Here is a 17,902-nt window from a genome sequence, read left to right as displayed (position 1 = left end):
GGGGCTTTAAACACAAAAAAAGAAAGCTAAAAATCTAATTGAACTAATGTTTGACAAAATATTAAAAGAGAAATATATGACGTGAATCAATAATATATGCACAGCCTCACCAGGAGGCATCATATCATATGGCCATAAAACATTGTAAGCAAAATGAATAGGTAGCTTTTAAGTTTATCTTTAAAGGAACAGTGTGTCACCTTTCAGGGGATCTATTGGCAGAAATTGAATATAATATTCATAACTATGTTTTTCAAGTGTTTAATCATCTGAAACTAAGGAATCATTGTGTTTTTGTAAGCTTATAATGAGCCCTTCATATCTACAAAGGGAGCGGGTCCTCTTCACGGAGTCCTGTGTGCTGCTCCGCCATGTTTCAACTACGGCTGACCTGAATGCTTTGAAGCTTCGAAGCTTCCACCGTTGCCATGGTAATAAACCTCCAAATCACTATTTGAATGCTTCTGCTGTTTTTTATGTTAAACAATGTATAAATCCCCCAAAAAAGCCCATGAAATAAGGAATAATTCCCCAAAATTCATATTCAACATTAATTATTATTATTAGTTATTCTCAGATGGATATCGCTGTTTGTTGTGTGTAGAGGTGCGTGTGTCTGTACAGTAGTGCGGCAGCGGCGCTGTCCCGGGCACTGAAACGGGGGAGATGGAGACGCCGTGCCGCAAAGTGAAGCTTTGAATACCTTCGAATATTACTCATCAAAGCTTCGAAGCCTAAAAGATGGTATTCGGGACCGCCCTAGTTTCTACAGTAGCCCAGAATGGACAAACCAAATACTGGATCTAGAGAGAGACTTTCTAGTTTTTACGTTACCTGAAAGCCACCGTAGTTCTCCGACACGCTTGTGAAAGTGAGGTAACGTGAGCCGCAGAGTGCTGTCTGACTTCCGTTGCTGCTAAAGTAGTGTTATTATGGTATGGATGACCTCTGAGCGAGGCGAATGGTGTTACCACGGTTTTGCACTCTTGGAAAGGGAGGAGTGAGCGGAGGGGTACTCAGTTGGTTGCAATTTGCAACCACAATGCAAGATGTCGCCAAATCCTACACACTGTACCTTTAAGATCTGGGGCTTTAAAACCAAAATAATAAAAGGTAAAAATCCAATATTGACCATAAGCAAAAGCAAAGAGGTAGCTTTTAGGTTTATCTTTAAAGATATCAACACATTCAGCTGCTCACAGACCCTCCGGCAGGCTGTTCCAATAGCTCGAAGCACAAAAACTAAAAGCATTTTGCTTTTTGGGAAAACTAAAAGACTTGTGTGAGAGGACCTCGGGGGCAAAATACAACCTACAATTTGCAACATGAGATAATTTCCTCCCATTTTACTGTTCAAAAAACAAATTCCATATTCAGGGACCCATGAGCATGCAGTAGACCTGAAGTACTTGCAAATCTTTCCACAATTTGCGGGTGGCAATCATTTGCCAAATGCACCTCGTAAAATTGCTTTTATGAAACCAAACCCTGTTTCTGGTACTTTGCAAACATGTCAGACAAATAGGCTGATTCAGGACCACGTATTGCTTCCCTTGCAAAAAAGTTTATTTTATGAAGTAAACTTAAGTATAAGTATATTCCCTAGTACGCTTTATCTAATAAGTATACTAATATCAATGTACTAGCAGTATACTTGTAAGTGTACGTTTAAGTATACTTTAAATTTAAGAGTAGTAAACTTTGAATAAACAACTAGTTTATATCCAAGTTGTATTTTGTACTGCAACTATAATATGATGTACTACAAGTGAACGTACAGGTATACTGTTACTACTTGTAGCCCAATTTTTAGTTTATAAAAGAGCACTTTAAAGTATACTCTCAGTAAACTACTAGTTTAATAGTTTTTACTGCAAGTATTCTTGTAAGTTTTCTTAAGTGAACTTATAGTACTTAGCCAAATATACTTTTCTGTATACTTTTCAGTATAAGCCAAGTATACATAGACTTTTCTGTATACTTGCCACGTACACTACGCAAGTAGACTTTTGGTTTTCAAACATTTCATGATAATTATAGGTGATAATTAGCAGGTAACCTATTTGAAATTTTGTTGGAATTACTACTAAATTACCCCAATATTTACCTCAAAATTGATAAAAAAAATACTTTATTATAAACATTATTTAATAATGATATGCTGAAATAGCATATAATGGTTAAAATAGGGCCAGGCAATATTCAAAAAATAATTTGTGACAGGGAGGGGGATTATAATTTAAGAGAAAAATGTAATTTTAAAAAGCATTGTGTTCGTGCAACAAAGAACAGTATGTGGATTTGTGGAATGGGTTGGGTGATGGGTTGAAGTGGAGTACAAATATAAATCAATTTAAAAAGCTATACAAAAAATATATTTTTGGGAGGTATATGGAAGAGGAAGAGTTGTGATAAGGGTTGATTTATATTCATTTTTTATCTCTGGATGTATATGTGGGTTGTAAATAAACTTTGGATGTTGTTCATATATTTAATTTGGGATATAAATAAATCTGGGATAGTTTATATATTATATTAGATTATCATTCTATGATATATGAGTTATTAGAGGAGAAGTGAGAAAGGGTAGAGAAATATAAGTTTACTTCTACCTACTCCTTTTCGGACTCTATTACTCTTGTTTTGTTTGTTATTATTTTGTATTTGTTTTTTATTTTTATGTTCGAAATGAAGTCATTCATTCATTCATTCACTTATTGTCTACACAAATGTAACCTGGTAGCTTAGAGTTTTTAAAGAAATTTCAAAGAAGTTATTTGCTAATTATTATCTATTTACCAGCAGATCAATTAACTTTGTATTTTTTTCCTGGAGATGTATTAAATAAATTACCAGCTGTTGGGAAATAGCAGAAAGTAATTATTAATAAAGTAATTTTCGATCAATTTTGAGGTAAATATTGGGGTAATTTGGCAGTAATTCCAAAGAAATTACTCAGTAATTATCACCTTATTACCATGACATTTGTCACCAGACTTTTCTGTATAAGCCAAGTATATGATAAAAAAGTTATCTGAAAGCATGCTTTCTTATTTCAAGATTAACTGAATATACTTTTTTTTTTGTCAGGTGTTATAAAATGGTCAAGTTATTAAAAAAAAAGCAATACAAAACACTGAAAGACTTTAAAATGTGTAGCTCTCCGTCTGGTCTAAATCAACACTCAGGCGGGCAGCAGAGCTCTGAATCAATTGTAAGTGATTTATGTCCGTGTAGATGCAGTGCAACATGGTACACAGTACAGCTGGGCAATGAATGACTATTGTGACTTCTGTAAATTCATCCAAATAAGTGCTGTGCAGACTCAAAGGGAAAGCGTATACAGTAATGAGAACGCTGACTCACATCTCCGTTCAGCCCCTTTGCTCTGAATAAAGCTGACTCACTCAATGTGTCACTCCTGCACAAGGCTACTCAAAGACAGTCTGGGTGGCGGTGTTGGAAAAGAGGGGGCGGTTGGGTATCGAAGCCAATCTGCAATCAGCTTCCTCTGAAGTAATACTCTAATTAGTGGCAACTGCTCAGACTGAGGTGCTGTCTGCAACTGCTGGAGTCAGAAAAAAAGTCAAGGGAAAGAAGCTGTTAAGTGCTGAGTGTTAAGAAATAATTGGTACATGAACAGATTGGATCTTTATGTAGGAAAATACCCACGGGCTGTATACAGAAAATTATTTAGGGGTTGGGAAGATTTATCTAAGGCTACAATTATACTGGGAATACAATCATTTCACAGCCTCCTGCTCCATCCTTCACTTTTCTGTCTGTGAGTGATTCAGAATATTCTGTTCTTTTATCAGTGATCCTCTCATCTCTCTGCAGCTTTTCAGAAGCTTTGGAGGTTTGTGGTACCTGATGATGCAAGTCCTGGCAGGCACAAATGGCAGCTGTGAAAATCCCCACTGGGATGCTGTGTGTGTGTGGGTGTGTTTACGTGCATGTGTATGTGTGTGTGGTATTCGGTGTTGATTTCATTCTCTTCTTCTTCGACATTTAGCAATCACAGGGCGGAAGGAAGCTCTGACTGTGATGAACTCGCTTCCTGCTGTTCGCCCTGTCAATCCAATCGTTGCGTTTCCATTCCAGCATGATGAACGTGGTCCAATTTGCCATCCAGAATTTTTTCTTGGACACAAATACTCCCACATCTTCAGCTCACACCGTCAATATTTGCCAAGCTTGGTGGCGTTAACGTTTTCTCTCGGCCAAAATCCTGTCCTACCCGTCCAGTATTATGTGAGTGATGCACAACGTCCGAATACATTAACACTAGTTACAGTTTCTGTTATTGGCGCTGCCATGTTGTGCTTCACAGCTCAGGCGATGCAATTAGCTGACTGAACCGGACAAATTCCCTTTGGATAGAACAGTAATTATGTTAGAAAAGGGCAACTGGGCTTGCTCTATAGGCACCACCGTGACTTCTAGTATTCACACAGGAATGTTAGGATCCTGTGGAGATCAGTAAACATCACACCGTCCTCCAACAGAGCAATGGAGCTGCACATAAAATAATCTGTTTGACCGTTTCTGCATCCAGGCTGGGTCACGGCAGCTGCAGCAACAGCTGAAATGGGTCAGCGGTGAGTAATTAAATATGGAGGGAAGGTGTGGAGTCCAACTCCCAGAACAGTAAAAATGCTTTAGCATGAGCCAGACTTAATAATAATATCATTTGGATAGATAGATTAAGATCATAGACAACGTGTCTCCACTTCCTCCCGCTGCACAAAATGAAGCAAAAATATCTCGAATGTGGGAGATGCCAGCTTGAAATTAACGTCATTTGGAGCCAGAGTATTAGTGTAACCACCTGAGGTGCGTTCTTAAGTTAAATGAAGCCTCTCGCTTACTGTCAGTCTCTCTGCTGCATTTGTGTGGTTTAATACGCTGCTGTAAGTTTATTCTTATACCTCGTTTTGCACCTTACAACCCCCACCCTCACACATCTATCACACATACACTCTGATTATACTGGCATCCACACCCCTCATGTTAATAATCCTTAATTGACACTTTAATTTACTTAATTTGGTTTAATACAATATCTTTTTGTTAAAACATTATCATGGTGCGTCTCCTGTTTGTTGTGGCCAAAGAGCTGGGTCATAACCATAAACTACAACGCATCACCGCTTTCTCCCACGGTACAAAAGTGAAGCCAAAATATCCCGGATACGGAAGCTGCTATCTTGAGATTTTACATAATTTGGAGCCAGTGTCCGAGCTGGAGCCGCGGTATTGAGGTCCCGCCCGAGCCAATCACGAGCCGAGCACGGCCGCAGCTTGTTAACGTGAGCCACCTAGCTGCTACGTTAGCATCACGGTAGCTGTTTAGGCTGCAAAGACACAACAACTAACCATAATATCTCTATAACATAAACGTTAATGATCAAACTGACACATGTTCTATTATACAGAGTGGTGACGGTTAATGGGAAGTTAAAGATCTCTTCTCTCGTATAATTCAGCGCCTCCGGCTGCGACTGCTTCACTCAGAGCAGCTGTCAATCACAGCTGTCAATCATGACGTCTCGCCCCCAGCATGCAGTATGGAGTATGGAGCAAGGTTATTATAGTAACCTGAAACTAAAATGAAAATAAGCAATGAAAAAATATTTTTATTAATCTGAAACTAAATTTAAAACTAAACTGAAATTATTGGAAAAAAGCTAATAAAATAAAATAAAAATGAACATGGTGGTGCAGTGGTTGGCACTGTCATCTCACAGCTGGAAGGTCGCAGGTTCAACCCTAGCTTGGGGCCTTTCTATGTGGCGTCTGCATGTTCTCCCCGTATCAGCGTGGGTTTTCTCCGGGTTCTCTGACTTCCTCCCACAGTCCAAAGACATGCAGGTTAGGTTCATGGTTGACCCTAAGAAAAACAAACTATATAATAACTGAAACTACAACTTGAAAACTAAACTGAAATGAAATCCAAAAGTCAAATATAAGAAAAGAAAATAAAAGCTAATTGAAAATTCAAAACTATTATATCCTTGGTATGGAGCCATTTGAATATTTTTTAATTGTAGAGGTACAATATACGTTTGACAAAACATAAGTAAGTCTCAAGTCTATGTCACCTTCTGAGGTTTTGGTCGTCTATTCCTCCAAACACTTCCTACATTTGCTATTTTGCATCTTCAGTAATTTTCTGTGTTTTTTAGCCAAATAAACAAACCAAATAAAAACAGTAACTGTTTATTGAGTCACCTCTAGAGTCACCAGACTGCTCTGTATCTCAATCAAAGCTTTGGCAAACTTTGTATTCCCATCGTTTGATTCCAGATCGTTTTTTATTTACACCACTGCAGGAGGTTCAGGCTGTTTTGTGTTTTAATAACTGTGTTTTTTTATGCTCTCAGTTCTCCTGTCTTTGATGGAGAAACTTATTTTGACGATTATTTTGCCAGATATATTCTGATGAAATGATCAAGACGAGGTTAATATATTTATATGGAACAATTCACGCTTGAGGCAGTTTCAAAGTGCTTATAAACAATTTAAATTGGCTTTAATTTAGAAATGAAATAAACATGAAATCAAGCTTTTAAAGGCAACCAGAGTCGGGGCAAACCTTGGATCAATCACACTTATGTCTGATTTCTGCAACAAGGGTATTAAATCATTTGGCTCTTTCATCGACATTTTTAAACACAGCACACATTGTTTATAACTCTTTATGTATAATTCATCGACGCGGGAAGCGTATTTTTTTCTGTAGGCTGTTGTTTAACTGCAAAACAAATATAATTTTTTTTAATCTCATATTAACATCCACAGGGTGATCCTCGCTCTGCTCCTATATGAAATGTCTCTATCCTCACTGTCTTGCATTATTATAAACTATAGTAACCTGGTTATGGGTCATCCACACACTGCCTCACTCCCTCCTCCTCTCCTACAGAACAACATTTTACAGGACAAATATTGCCGGAAGACTTAAATGTTCAGACGAAGGCTGTGATTTCTGTAAATAATAAAATAATTATTCAACTGTAGCAAGTTTTGTCTCCAGGCTTTTGGGGCGTAATAATAAAGATAAAAAATGATGCAAAATTGAAGAATTTTGAGTCAAACATCTTCAAAACAAAATGCTCGCCAATTGTACAAAGAAATAACTCATGGTTTTGAAATACACAGGTCAACATCTCCTTCCATGTATTTGATGGGATGTGTTAATTTTCTATAATACTCAAAGGTTGTTTTATTACCCATTTTTTATTGCCCATTTGTGTCCTTAAATCTTTGAAGAACTGGAATTGGTTCGGTTTCTTTAAAAAAAACAATAACCTGAAATAAAACAGGAAAACACTATTGGGATGTACAAAATAATCGCTAAAGAAATACTCTGTATAACATTGAATAATTATGATTTTAAATACACAGTTCATCTCTTTGCTTTGTACAACCTGTGAGCATTTTGTTTTGTCTTTTACCTTTATTTAACAGCAGTGATTTATTGTTAATCCCTTGCATCTTCTTCTTACCTGCACAATATAGGAAATAAAAATTAAAACACTATTGGGATGTTGTGCTTCTTTTCCTTTATTTTTACAAAATAATTGCTAAAAACAGTCTGTATAAGATTAAATAATAATTACACTAAAAAATATCATGTATTTGTCATGTTATTATTGCTTATGGTTATTACTATACATTGCTAATTTAATGTTGCAGTTCCTCGATATTACCACTAGAGGGCAGCAGACACTCCTGATTTAATGTTATACAGAGACGTTCTGCAGCTTTATATTGTTTTATAACAAAATATACATTTAAAATCAACATATAAATGTCTTATTGATACCTCTAAAGAATATGATCAGTATTGATAAGTGTATTAGTGCTACTAAAGTCTGCAACGACGCTAGCGTGACAAAGTATATGATGCAGTTCCTACCTTTGACCACTGGAGGGCAGCAAAACTGGTGATTTTAAATACACAGGTCAAGTTAGCAACAGGCCATTTTTATTTACCAGTTCTTTATAACCTGAATAATGTATATTGTATTTTTTAAGTATTAGCGGTTCCTGAGTTTACCTCTGTGTTGATGCTAGGAGATGTTGTTGTACATTCTTATACATTATTAATGGTGCAATACTATTTCTCTATACAAAGAAACATCAAATGAGATTTTGAGATGATGTTCAAACAGGAAATGTGTGCTTCACGTAATTGCATGTAGGCTACATATCTTTAAATAATGATAATAATAATTATATATATATAGGTTACCAAGGTAAAATTAATAGATATAAAATGCTTAATTAAGATATTTTATGGTAACTGGGACAAACACATTGTTATCATTGTTTTTCTTTGCACATGGGACTCATACGTTTACCCTGAGGGATAAAAAAAGTTGTATATAATAATAATTATATTAATTATTATATAATTATATTAATTATTATTATCATTATTTATATCATATATTCATTCTGTTCTAGGGCAGATATTTGGGGTAAAAAAATGCAGTGTGTGAAAAATGATTATGCTATAATTAAAAAAAAAAATCATGAAGCTTAATTAAATTATCATAACCAGTATTCAATTTATTCACAATATGTTTAAGTATTTACTCCAAATATTAAATCTTTATGGGAAATGCTGTCTATGTTGTGAGCAATTAAAACTAATTATGTATTTGACAAATTTCTTATGAACCGATGAGAATTTATTCTAAATTGATATTACTTTTTCTTTATATAGATTTATATTTTTTTATTATTTATTTAATTTGTTTTAACTTTATAATTGTACCCCTGGCATGAGCAGTTTTTGTATGTATATGTACTTAAATATATTTCTAAACTAAAATTTGTAGTACAACTCCTCCTCCAGAGGAGGGCAGCATGGCAGCATCTTGTGTCTGTGCTGTAAATAGAGCAGCCTGTGTGGATAACTGGAAATTATTATGCTTTAAACCAGGAAGTCAGCCACTGATCAAGTCACATCATCTCACCACGAGACTACTTCCTCTCTTGTGAGTTTCTATTCAGTGTAAAAGTCAGACAGAAACAGATCCTCGGTTGGAGCAGTTGGAGCAAATATCTCACTCCCTGCAAGAAAACTATTAAGACTATTCCCCAAAATGTCAAACTATTCCTTTATAGGCCAAAGAAACTGCATTTTGAGACATGCTCAATAACAATTCAAAGCGCTTAACATAAAACATCAAAAGCATCGAGACAAAGTGCAAAAGAAAAGCATTATAAAAGGACTTTTAAATACAATTAAAACTATCATTAAAAATCCCAGATAATGCTAAATAAAGACAAGCTACAATAGAATAAGACAGGTATTTCTTGCTTCTTATTTTCACTCAAATCAGTGTGTTATCAGTAAGGGAGATAGAATTGTTGGATGAATTTAGTTTAGTTTTTACTTACAAAACAACAACAGATTTAGTATTTCCATTATATGCTGTTTTATACTTATACTCCACGTCATTTCAGAGGGAAATATTGAGTATTTTACTTCACGAGGATACATGTATTTGACACTTACAGTTACTTTTTACATAAATGCAATACTATAGTACTAATCTATTGTAGTAAACCTAAACTAAGTATCTAAAACTGGCTCCACATTGACAAACTACAACATACTCAGGAAATACAATACAAAGGAGGACGGTCTGCAGGACAGATAATAATGCACTATACTCATTTTTAACAGTCTCTTCTGCACTTTTTTAATAGTCATGTATCTCAGCTGTTACCCTGCACTATATTCATTTTTAACAGTTTTCTTCATCTCCTTGTATTTTTATATCTGGTATATTTTGTTTTGTACTTTGCACTACTAACTTTTTTACTGCCTTTTTACTAACATGTTTTGCACTATGGAACTGTGATGCTGGAAACTTGAATTTCCCTCGGGATCAATAAAGTTACTATCTATCTGTCTAAATAGATAGAATCTACAAATCTATTAAAATACTCCTACGTGTATTTTTCAGTGATAAACACAGAATAATATAATATTCTATAATAATAACAATGTGAAAGGAGCTATTCTGCATGATGAGTAATCCTAATTTCACTGTGACGTCACAACCTTTATTTTGAAAACTCAACCACCAGAAGCTGAAAGGGTAGTGCTGCTGGCTTGATGCTAAACTGATGAAGCAGCAGTGACAGCAGCTCTCTCTATTTCTCATCTGATTAAAGAACTAAAAGACAACAATTACTGTCTGACAACAACCGCAGAAGCATCTTCTGGATGTTTACAGTTAAGTAAACCTGAATGTCTTTATTTAACCTGCAAATAAAAGCATGTTATTCAGTTTAGTGGACATTAAGGACTCCTTTACTTTGTTTACTGGGTTAACTGGTTTGTTTCTTAACTGTTTTGTTTTCTTAATTGTCTTTTTAGGTCAAATATACTTCAAAAACTAATTTAACAGCGAGCTAATGTTATTATAACTAATGCTGATGATGTGCTGCACCTTTTTACTGGTTGTTTACTGGGATTTACTTCCTGGTTTGATTCCCAGCAATCCTCCATTAGGTGTGTGTTTGTGTGTGACAGTGAGTGGGTGTGTTGGGTGTGTGTCTGTCTGTGTGTGTGGGTTTGTGTGTGTGTGTGTGTGTGTGAGAGTGTGTAGGATAGAATAGAAAGCTTTATTGTCATTATTGTATTAAATACACTTCTGGTCAGTGCTTTAAAACAAATACTTGACAAGACTAAACAAGGCAGGTAAAACACATAACAGGTAAAACACACACAGTTATAAAGCAAATAAAACAGGTAGAGTAGATGTAATAAATAAATATAAACAGAATTGTGACACTAGAAGTATAAAATATAAAAATAGATGTAATGTAAACAGAGGTTGTTGCAGATGTAAAATAGGAAGGGTAGATGTAATAAATAAAATGTAAACAAGTTATGTCTGTCTGTCTCTGTGTGTCTGTGTGTGTGTCTGTCTGTCTGTGTGTGTGTGTGGGTGTGTGTATGTGTGTGTGTGGGTGTGTGCCATTGTACATACTGTAACAGTGTGTACGGTTGACGAGATAACAATAGAAATATATAATACTTGTCTTCTTTTTGCGTACTAAATGCAGTAATTAGTGTTTGGTTTGCATGTGCAAAAACTGCTGTTAAAAAGGGTTCATTAAAACACAACATATCACATCCAGACAGGACACATTAAAACACATTTACACAAAAACACAATCCACCAATAGAAGCTACAATAAAGCACTCGATGGTGATGGTGAGGACTGAATCAAGGTCAAATTAATATATATGAAATGCTTAATTAAGATACCTTAATTACCTTTAACCTGAGGGATATAAAACTTGTGACATTTAAACTATTCACACACCAAGAGAGAGAGAGAGAAACAACATAAGCAGCTGTAAACATTGTATTATATATATTCTATATTCTATAGTAGTACGATAACGTCTTTGGGTGTGTCCTCTCCTTACAGGCATGGCTGTGTTCGAGAACTGCTCCGTGCTTTTGGAGCTGAAAACTTTGCCCTTCAAGGAGAAGAAGAAGCTGAAATCAGCAATAACAGAGAATGGAGGCAACATTTCCTTTGTGGTCAATAAACAGGTCGGATGATGTGATCAATTCTCCACCGGTTATTAAAATCTAAATGTCCTCCTAGTGGTCCAATGCAAAAATCACATCTTGCTTTCTGTTTTCCGCCTACATTTCCCACAGTGCTCTCTGATAGTGACCAGTGATGTGTCCGTCCTGAGCTCCAACAGGCTGCGTTGCATCCATAAATACCAAACCCCAGTGGTCGGGGTGGATTATGTGTACCGCTGTCTGGAGAGAGGAGTTCTTCTGCCTGTGGATGAACACAAGCTGGATGCTTCCTCGCCCTCTGATTCCTCACCTCCTCTTCCTCCTGCCTCCTCACTGTGGCGAAGTATATTCTCAACTGAAGGTATTATCCTTATAGGCAGTAATAGTTTCCAAAAAGCACATAGATATTGATGAATACTAAGCACATGTTGGTGCAGCGAATATAATATGTACACTTAAAACCGTGTAAAATGCTGCACACTGTTCACACATCTTTTTTTATTTTATGTGGGCATGACTTATGATGATTTTCAGGTCCACATGAAGTAAAAAAGCCAAACATGTAGTCTACTCTATGTATTTGAAAGATGCATGATGTAGAAATGTTTTGATTGAATTTTGTCATGTCAGGATGGAGATGAAATGTGAAATAACAATCTAGAGTTATTCCGATTCTGATACCGGTAATGCGTCCGATACTGCCCAAAATTCGGTATCGGCGAGTACGCAATCCTATGCACCAATCGGATACCATAATTCTTTAACCCAGAAAAAAAGAAATCAACTTGTTTAGCCGGAAATCAAGTCTTCTTCGCCGCTCCAAAACAGTAGCCTTCAATGTGCTGTCACCCTAGATGTATCATGGCTGCTACTGGCAACTACTGTCCACTATCCATACATGGTCAGTAGCAAACAGCTGTTAAATTATGATATTATTAATAATAATAATAATAATAATAACTACATATTTTTTTATCATGCTGGTATCGGATCGGTACTCAGTATTGGCTGATACCACAAGTTCAGGTATCGGTAAGGAAGAAATGGTCTCAGAACATCTCTAAAGAAATCTTCTAAACATGGTTTAAGAACAAACCTCGTTATGGTTGTCACAGTTTATAGCGGTACATGGGATTCTAATATAGTCCAATACAAATGCAGAGCATCGGCATCAATTTAACAATTATTTGTTTATGAAAAAATGTCTTCTTGATCCAGGAAGTTCAGGTCTTTAGTTTCATGGAGACTTAAAAACTCACTTGTAATTCATATTAATCAATTAATAGATCTATTTTGCATGTGTCACATTTCTCCTTTGTTTGGAGAAAATAGAAGAACAGTTGACTAGTTAGCGTCAGTAGTAATAGCTGCAATGGTTGCACAGGCAAAGATAATAGCACCAATCTCAAAGAAGACTTAACCAAAATCCAAAGAAAAGGACATTAAGCTTCTGCCAAATGCTGGCTCCAAAACAAACCTTTAGAAGGACCCGGGCTATGCAAATCAGAATTTGATTGGCCTCTGCATATGACCCCCTGGAGCCAGTCCTGAATAACATGTAACATCGTGTAAGTGACAGGTGATATTTAGAAAATGCTGTGCAGAAAACTCCACAACAATAAATGCTCAGCATCAGAGTTGGAGATTAAATAAAAACAGATATTCTCACTTTGAAATAAGATGTACAGCCGCTTTATTGATCCCAGTTGGACAATAACGTATTGTAACTGCAGCAGCATCACATGTATCTAACAAAATGAATTGTGTGTTGTTTTAAAATGTGCAGGGTTTGCAGTATGGTGTGTACACTGTGCAATCATAGATGCGGGAATGTAAAATGATCATCATTCACTTACTGTCGCAGCCAGTTACAGAGGGCAGTCAGAATCAGGACTCCACCCAGTTCCAACTCAATGATTCATGATACCTCTCAGCCATTTATTTGCACAGACACAAGTCATGAGTTTATCGTTGTTCAATAGGTTTGTCCTCCCATTTCTGTTTCCACATTGACATATGGACATTCTGATTAGAAACTACAGTGTAGACTCAGTCAGCAGGTTTAACTACATAGCAGCCGTTAGGTCAGATAAAGGGTGTGTTTGCTCAACCCTGTAGCAGTGTTGTGTAACGAGCACTTTGTGAAGTGTGTATTTGTTGGAATCTACATTAACCCGTGTGAAAGGTGCTATACAAATGAAGTGTGATTGATTGATATAAGTCACTTTGCTTCCATAGCCTGTGTGTACTCTGGTTTAAATGATGCATTTATTGCAGAACAAGTGACATGAGGTGTGTCATTCATGTGAATATGTGTCTTGTGCCTCGCAGTGTCCAAAGTACCAACGAGCAAAGCAGCTGCTAAGCCGACCAAAGGTCTACGCAAGCCTGTGGACTCTGTCAGCCTGACTCAGAGCGCAGAGACTCCGGAGAGGAGCGGATATGTCCTGGGAAAGTACAGGTGTGAACAACGATCATCCTCGTGTTAGCCTGGACATGCACTATAGTGTGTTGTTTTAACACTCAGGGGGATTGGTCATGAAGGAGGCAATGGTGTAGCAGACTCAGCTCTGCTCAGCTCTAGTCTAATAGTCTAATAGTCTAGTCTAATATCGAAATTAGTGATTTGTTTATACAATGGAGGCTAGACCGAAAGGTTCCTTGGCACATTGTATCTTAATGTGCATCACTATATGATATGCTTATTCATACAACAAAACAAATATCAACGATGAGAGAGAGAGAGCATGCTAAAACGTGACTCACCAGCTTTGAAAGTGCATTCTCACTGAAGCGTGAGCCCAGCGGAGTAACATCTAATGATGCCCTCAGGGAAACAAAAAGGTATACCATAGGAAACCATAGATTTTGGGGAAGTTCACCACAATAATAACATAAAGATTTCAGAGAAATAAGGAAATGAAAATAAATTCCAGCTACAATGGCATACATTAAAATCATATTCATTGTACAGATGGTTAAAGTTTCAATCTTTTAAAAAACAACATTTATTTAGCATTGTAAATATGGTTTGACTTTTTTGCATAGTTACAATAGAGGCCTTTATCAAGCAGATAGGTAGCCTGTATATCTTTTAGTATTCCCTGCTCCTTTAGCTTTCCCACTCCCACAGGCAGGGCACACTTTGCCAGATGAGGGTGCAGCCCACCAAGAATAATTTCCAGAAAAGATTTGATAATCTTCCTTCCTTCAAATCTCAGTGTAATCCATTCAGAGCTACAGTTGCACCTCTGGTAGAATAACCACCACTCACATACCGTGTCACATGGTAGTAGAAACAACTGGGAAAAAAAACGCACCACAAAAGTTTAAAAACTAAATCAACATTTCTGCAGAAAATTGTATTCCCAAGTGACATATATATAAAACTGGATTGATCTTTGCATTTTTGTTGTATGTTGTTTCACAGGATTTATACTGAAACTGATCCTGATCTTCCATCGTATCTGGATAATTTTCAAGTGGCCAAGTATTCAATCTTTGAAAAGGTAAAGCTGCAATTTATGTTTAGCTTTTCTACTACTGTTACAACAGTAGTGATAGAATAACTATTAACAATAATATACATTTCTCTCAAGATAAACAGCAACACTTGGTGTTCCCTGGAGCTGCAGAGTTACAAAGTAGAGGAAGGACGGCAGTACCATGTGGTCAGGTACTGGAAGGACGATATATCATCCAAGGTATGAGGTCTTCCGAATGTCACTGCTTGTGTCAGCTCACAGATGACGTTATTTCTTGCTTGTTAGAAATGAGATAATATAATCATTTTTGTGAGCTTCATATTGAGTACAAAAAGTCATTTTAATCACCGCTGCATATATCTGTCATATCGATATTTATTAGTTTTAACTTCCTGCCTGCTCTTCATCTTTGTTTGTGCTGTTTGTCTGTAATAATGTGCTGCCTTTCTGTTATCCAGTCATTTGTCTCATGTTGCTTCAAAAACTCACATATTATCGTGCTCAACCTTTTATTGACCTACCTTTGTGACCTATTTATGATATCTTCTTAAAACGTATAACACTTAAAGCTGCAGTGGGGTACAAATGGAGCAAATATGATTTAAAAAAAAAGAAGTTATTTTTATAAAACGGTCGCTATATTTTGACAGTAGTGCATGAGACAGGTAATCTGAAAAAAAGTCATGTGCCTCTGTGTCCTCCGGTGTCGTCCGGTGCTCCTAATGGCATCTGCAAGATTTCAGAGTACTGTTTAGCTGTAAAATGAGAAAGTTTGTGACCCGGCAGCCACCTGTGTTTGTGCAAACAGAAGGTGGCGGTGAGGGATATGCTGGTGCCTGTGTCCACCTCAGAGGAAGCTTTGGAGGTGTACCAGACCCTGAGAGAGACCCTTCTGGCTTCTGGTATGGAGCTGAGGAACAACATCCCTCCTTCCGGCCAGAGCCTGGTGTCCGCCCCCCTCCAGCAGGTCAGTTTTACACATTTTACTGACAAGAAACATGAAGCTGCAGGAAATTATGAGAAGGGTACCGTACCGTAACGTAGAATGCAGTTCCCTGGTTTGCTGCAAAGGAATTGTGGGCATTGTAGTTTTTAGCATAATTGCATGATTTTATTGCATGTTTAAGTAGCTGTAATTTCTTCAGATCTGAACATACAGTACCAGCATGTGGTTGATATTGCTAAAGTACCACTTCTAGCCAACCAGTAGCTTTTTTAAATGTGTTTCCTTTTTTTTATGTTTAAGATATTTCTTTATTTTGATTTTACAATAATTCATGCTGAGTCAATGAATTCACTAAATTTCCTGACACATTAGTAGAGTATATTGAAGTTAGTAATGATGCATTATATAATATAATAATAGTCACCATAGTAAGAAAAACAACAATACAAACTATAATAGTACGTCATAGGTGTGATACATCGATCTAGATCAATATATCGATTCAATGATCCAATATCATCGGTGCAAAGTGAAAACATTGCTGCGTATCATCTTTAAGATCCTCTTTATATTTATTCTTTTTATGAAAAATAAAAGATTTTCATTCAAATGTCTGGAAGAGCCCAGTAATGATATTTTATGAGTTGATATAAATGCGACCGATTGTTTTAAATGAGCATATGATATCATCTCATATCGATCACAGGCCCCTGAATGGAATAAAATCAAATTGTGATATCAGCAAATATCGTATCGTCGCCCAAAGAATCAATATAATATCGTATCATGATGCAACTTACACTACATAAGTGTCTTGAGGTTTACATACCTGTGACTAACTATATTGACATTGTGGCAGCCTAATAAGCATCACAAACTACGCCAACTTTAAAAGCAACCCCTCATAATAAAATAGACTCAGAGTTTATTTGACCCTATAGAATTAAAATGTGAGAGAGAGGCGGATCTCTACTTTTAATATGTAAGGTTTACTGTGTTTTCTGCACACATTTTATGGTCTGAGTTGTTGGATTTTGAGTCACTTAGGAGTCACTGCTGCTGGACACTTGTGTAGCTGAATCTAATGAGCTGATCAGTTGATGTACATGTGTCGTGTTTGACCGGCAGCTGCTGCTGGAGGAGAAGCTGAACACAGGAAGCGTATCACAAGAAGTGGGGGTGTTTGTGGAGCTGCTGTGGACTGAGGCCCTGGGCCGCCTCGGCAACATCCTCAAAGTTTCGATGGACAAGCTGAGCCTCAATGATGTAAGGCTTTCTCTTTGGATTGTTCTGCACAATCTCAGTCTGCTGTCAAACTACTGAAAGCAACATCAGCTGTCCCATTAGCCTGTTGTTTGTTTCCCCTTCCAGGAGAGACAGTCTAATCATGAATATCATTACAATTACGCTTGTGCTCCATGTCTTGTGTGTGTGTAGGTGAGCAGGGTGGAGGGCTTGTTGCTTCAGGCTCAGAGGAAGCTGAAGGAGGAAAATCATACTGAGGTGGTGTCTCTCCTTTATGAGGTTAACACCCTGCTGCCGTCAAGTCCGCCCAACCCATTTACTCCCTATGCCAAGCTCATCTCTCAGAAACTGGACCTCTGTCAGGTAACAGAACTTACACAAATGTACAACTCACGAGCACTTACACTAAGACAAATATACAGACGTAAAGAACCAATCAATCATGATTTGAAAGGTCTTTCATTTGCACAAATGCTACATACAATACCCACAGCCAGTGTTGTGTGCCGTTGATGGACACTTTTGTCCCACAATGCAATCCACAAAGGAAATCCAGAGGTTACTTACAGCTTCAAAAAATGTAACTGTACCGCCCCTCGAAAGCAGACGGGCCAATCATAACGTAGCGTTGGCCAGCTTCGACCAGGGTC

At 36.9% G+C, this 17,902-nt stretch overlaps 2 protein-coding genes across 7 annotated transcripts in view; one reads left to right on the top strand and one right to left on the bottom strand.

Moving 5' to 3' along the window:
* LOC119499822 (trace amine-associated receptor 13c-like) overlaps positions 1-17,902 on the bottom strand; it is a 978,627-nt gene that overhangs the window by 909,960 nt on the left and 50,765 nt on the right. The gene's annotated exons all lie outside the window — the stretch shown is intronic.
* parp4 (poly (ADP-ribose) polymerase family, member 4) overlaps positions 10,135-17,902 on the top strand; it is a 37,964-nt gene continuing 30,196 nt past the window's right edge. For all 6 annotated transcript variants that reach the window (XM_037789004.1, XM_037789002.1, XM_037789001.1 and 3 more), the window contains exons 1-9: positions 10,135-10,262; positions 11,470-11,597; positions 11,709-11,937; positions 13,908-14,037; positions 15,007-15,085; positions 15,176-15,280; positions 15,870-16,028; positions 17,136-17,273; positions 17,445-17,615. In XM_037789004.1, the coding sequence (XP_037644932.1) occupies positions 10,253-10,262; positions 11,470-11,597; positions 11,709-11,937; positions 13,908-14,037; positions 15,007-15,085; positions 15,176-15,280; positions 15,870-16,028; positions 17,136-17,273; positions 17,445-17,615 (1,149 nt within the window). In that variant the 5' untranslated portion in view covers positions 10,135-10,252. The remainder of the gene's footprint in view (positions 10,263-11,469; positions 11,598-11,708; positions 11,938-13,907; positions 14,038-15,006; positions 15,086-15,175; positions 15,281-15,869; positions 16,029-17,135; positions 17,274-17,444; positions 17,616-17,902) is intronic.

The sequence above is a fragment of the Sebastes umbrosus genome, chromosome 13 (assembly GCF_015220745.1).
Source record: "Sebastes umbrosus isolate fSebUmb1 chromosome 13, fSebUmb1.pri, whole genome shotgun sequence".
Taxonomy (NCBI): Eukaryota; Metazoa; Chordata; class Actinopteri; order Perciformes; family Sebastidae; genus Sebastes; species Sebastes umbrosus.
The sequence above is the reverse complement of the archived record's forward strand: the minus strand, read 5'-3'. Positions and strand labels throughout refer to the sequence as shown.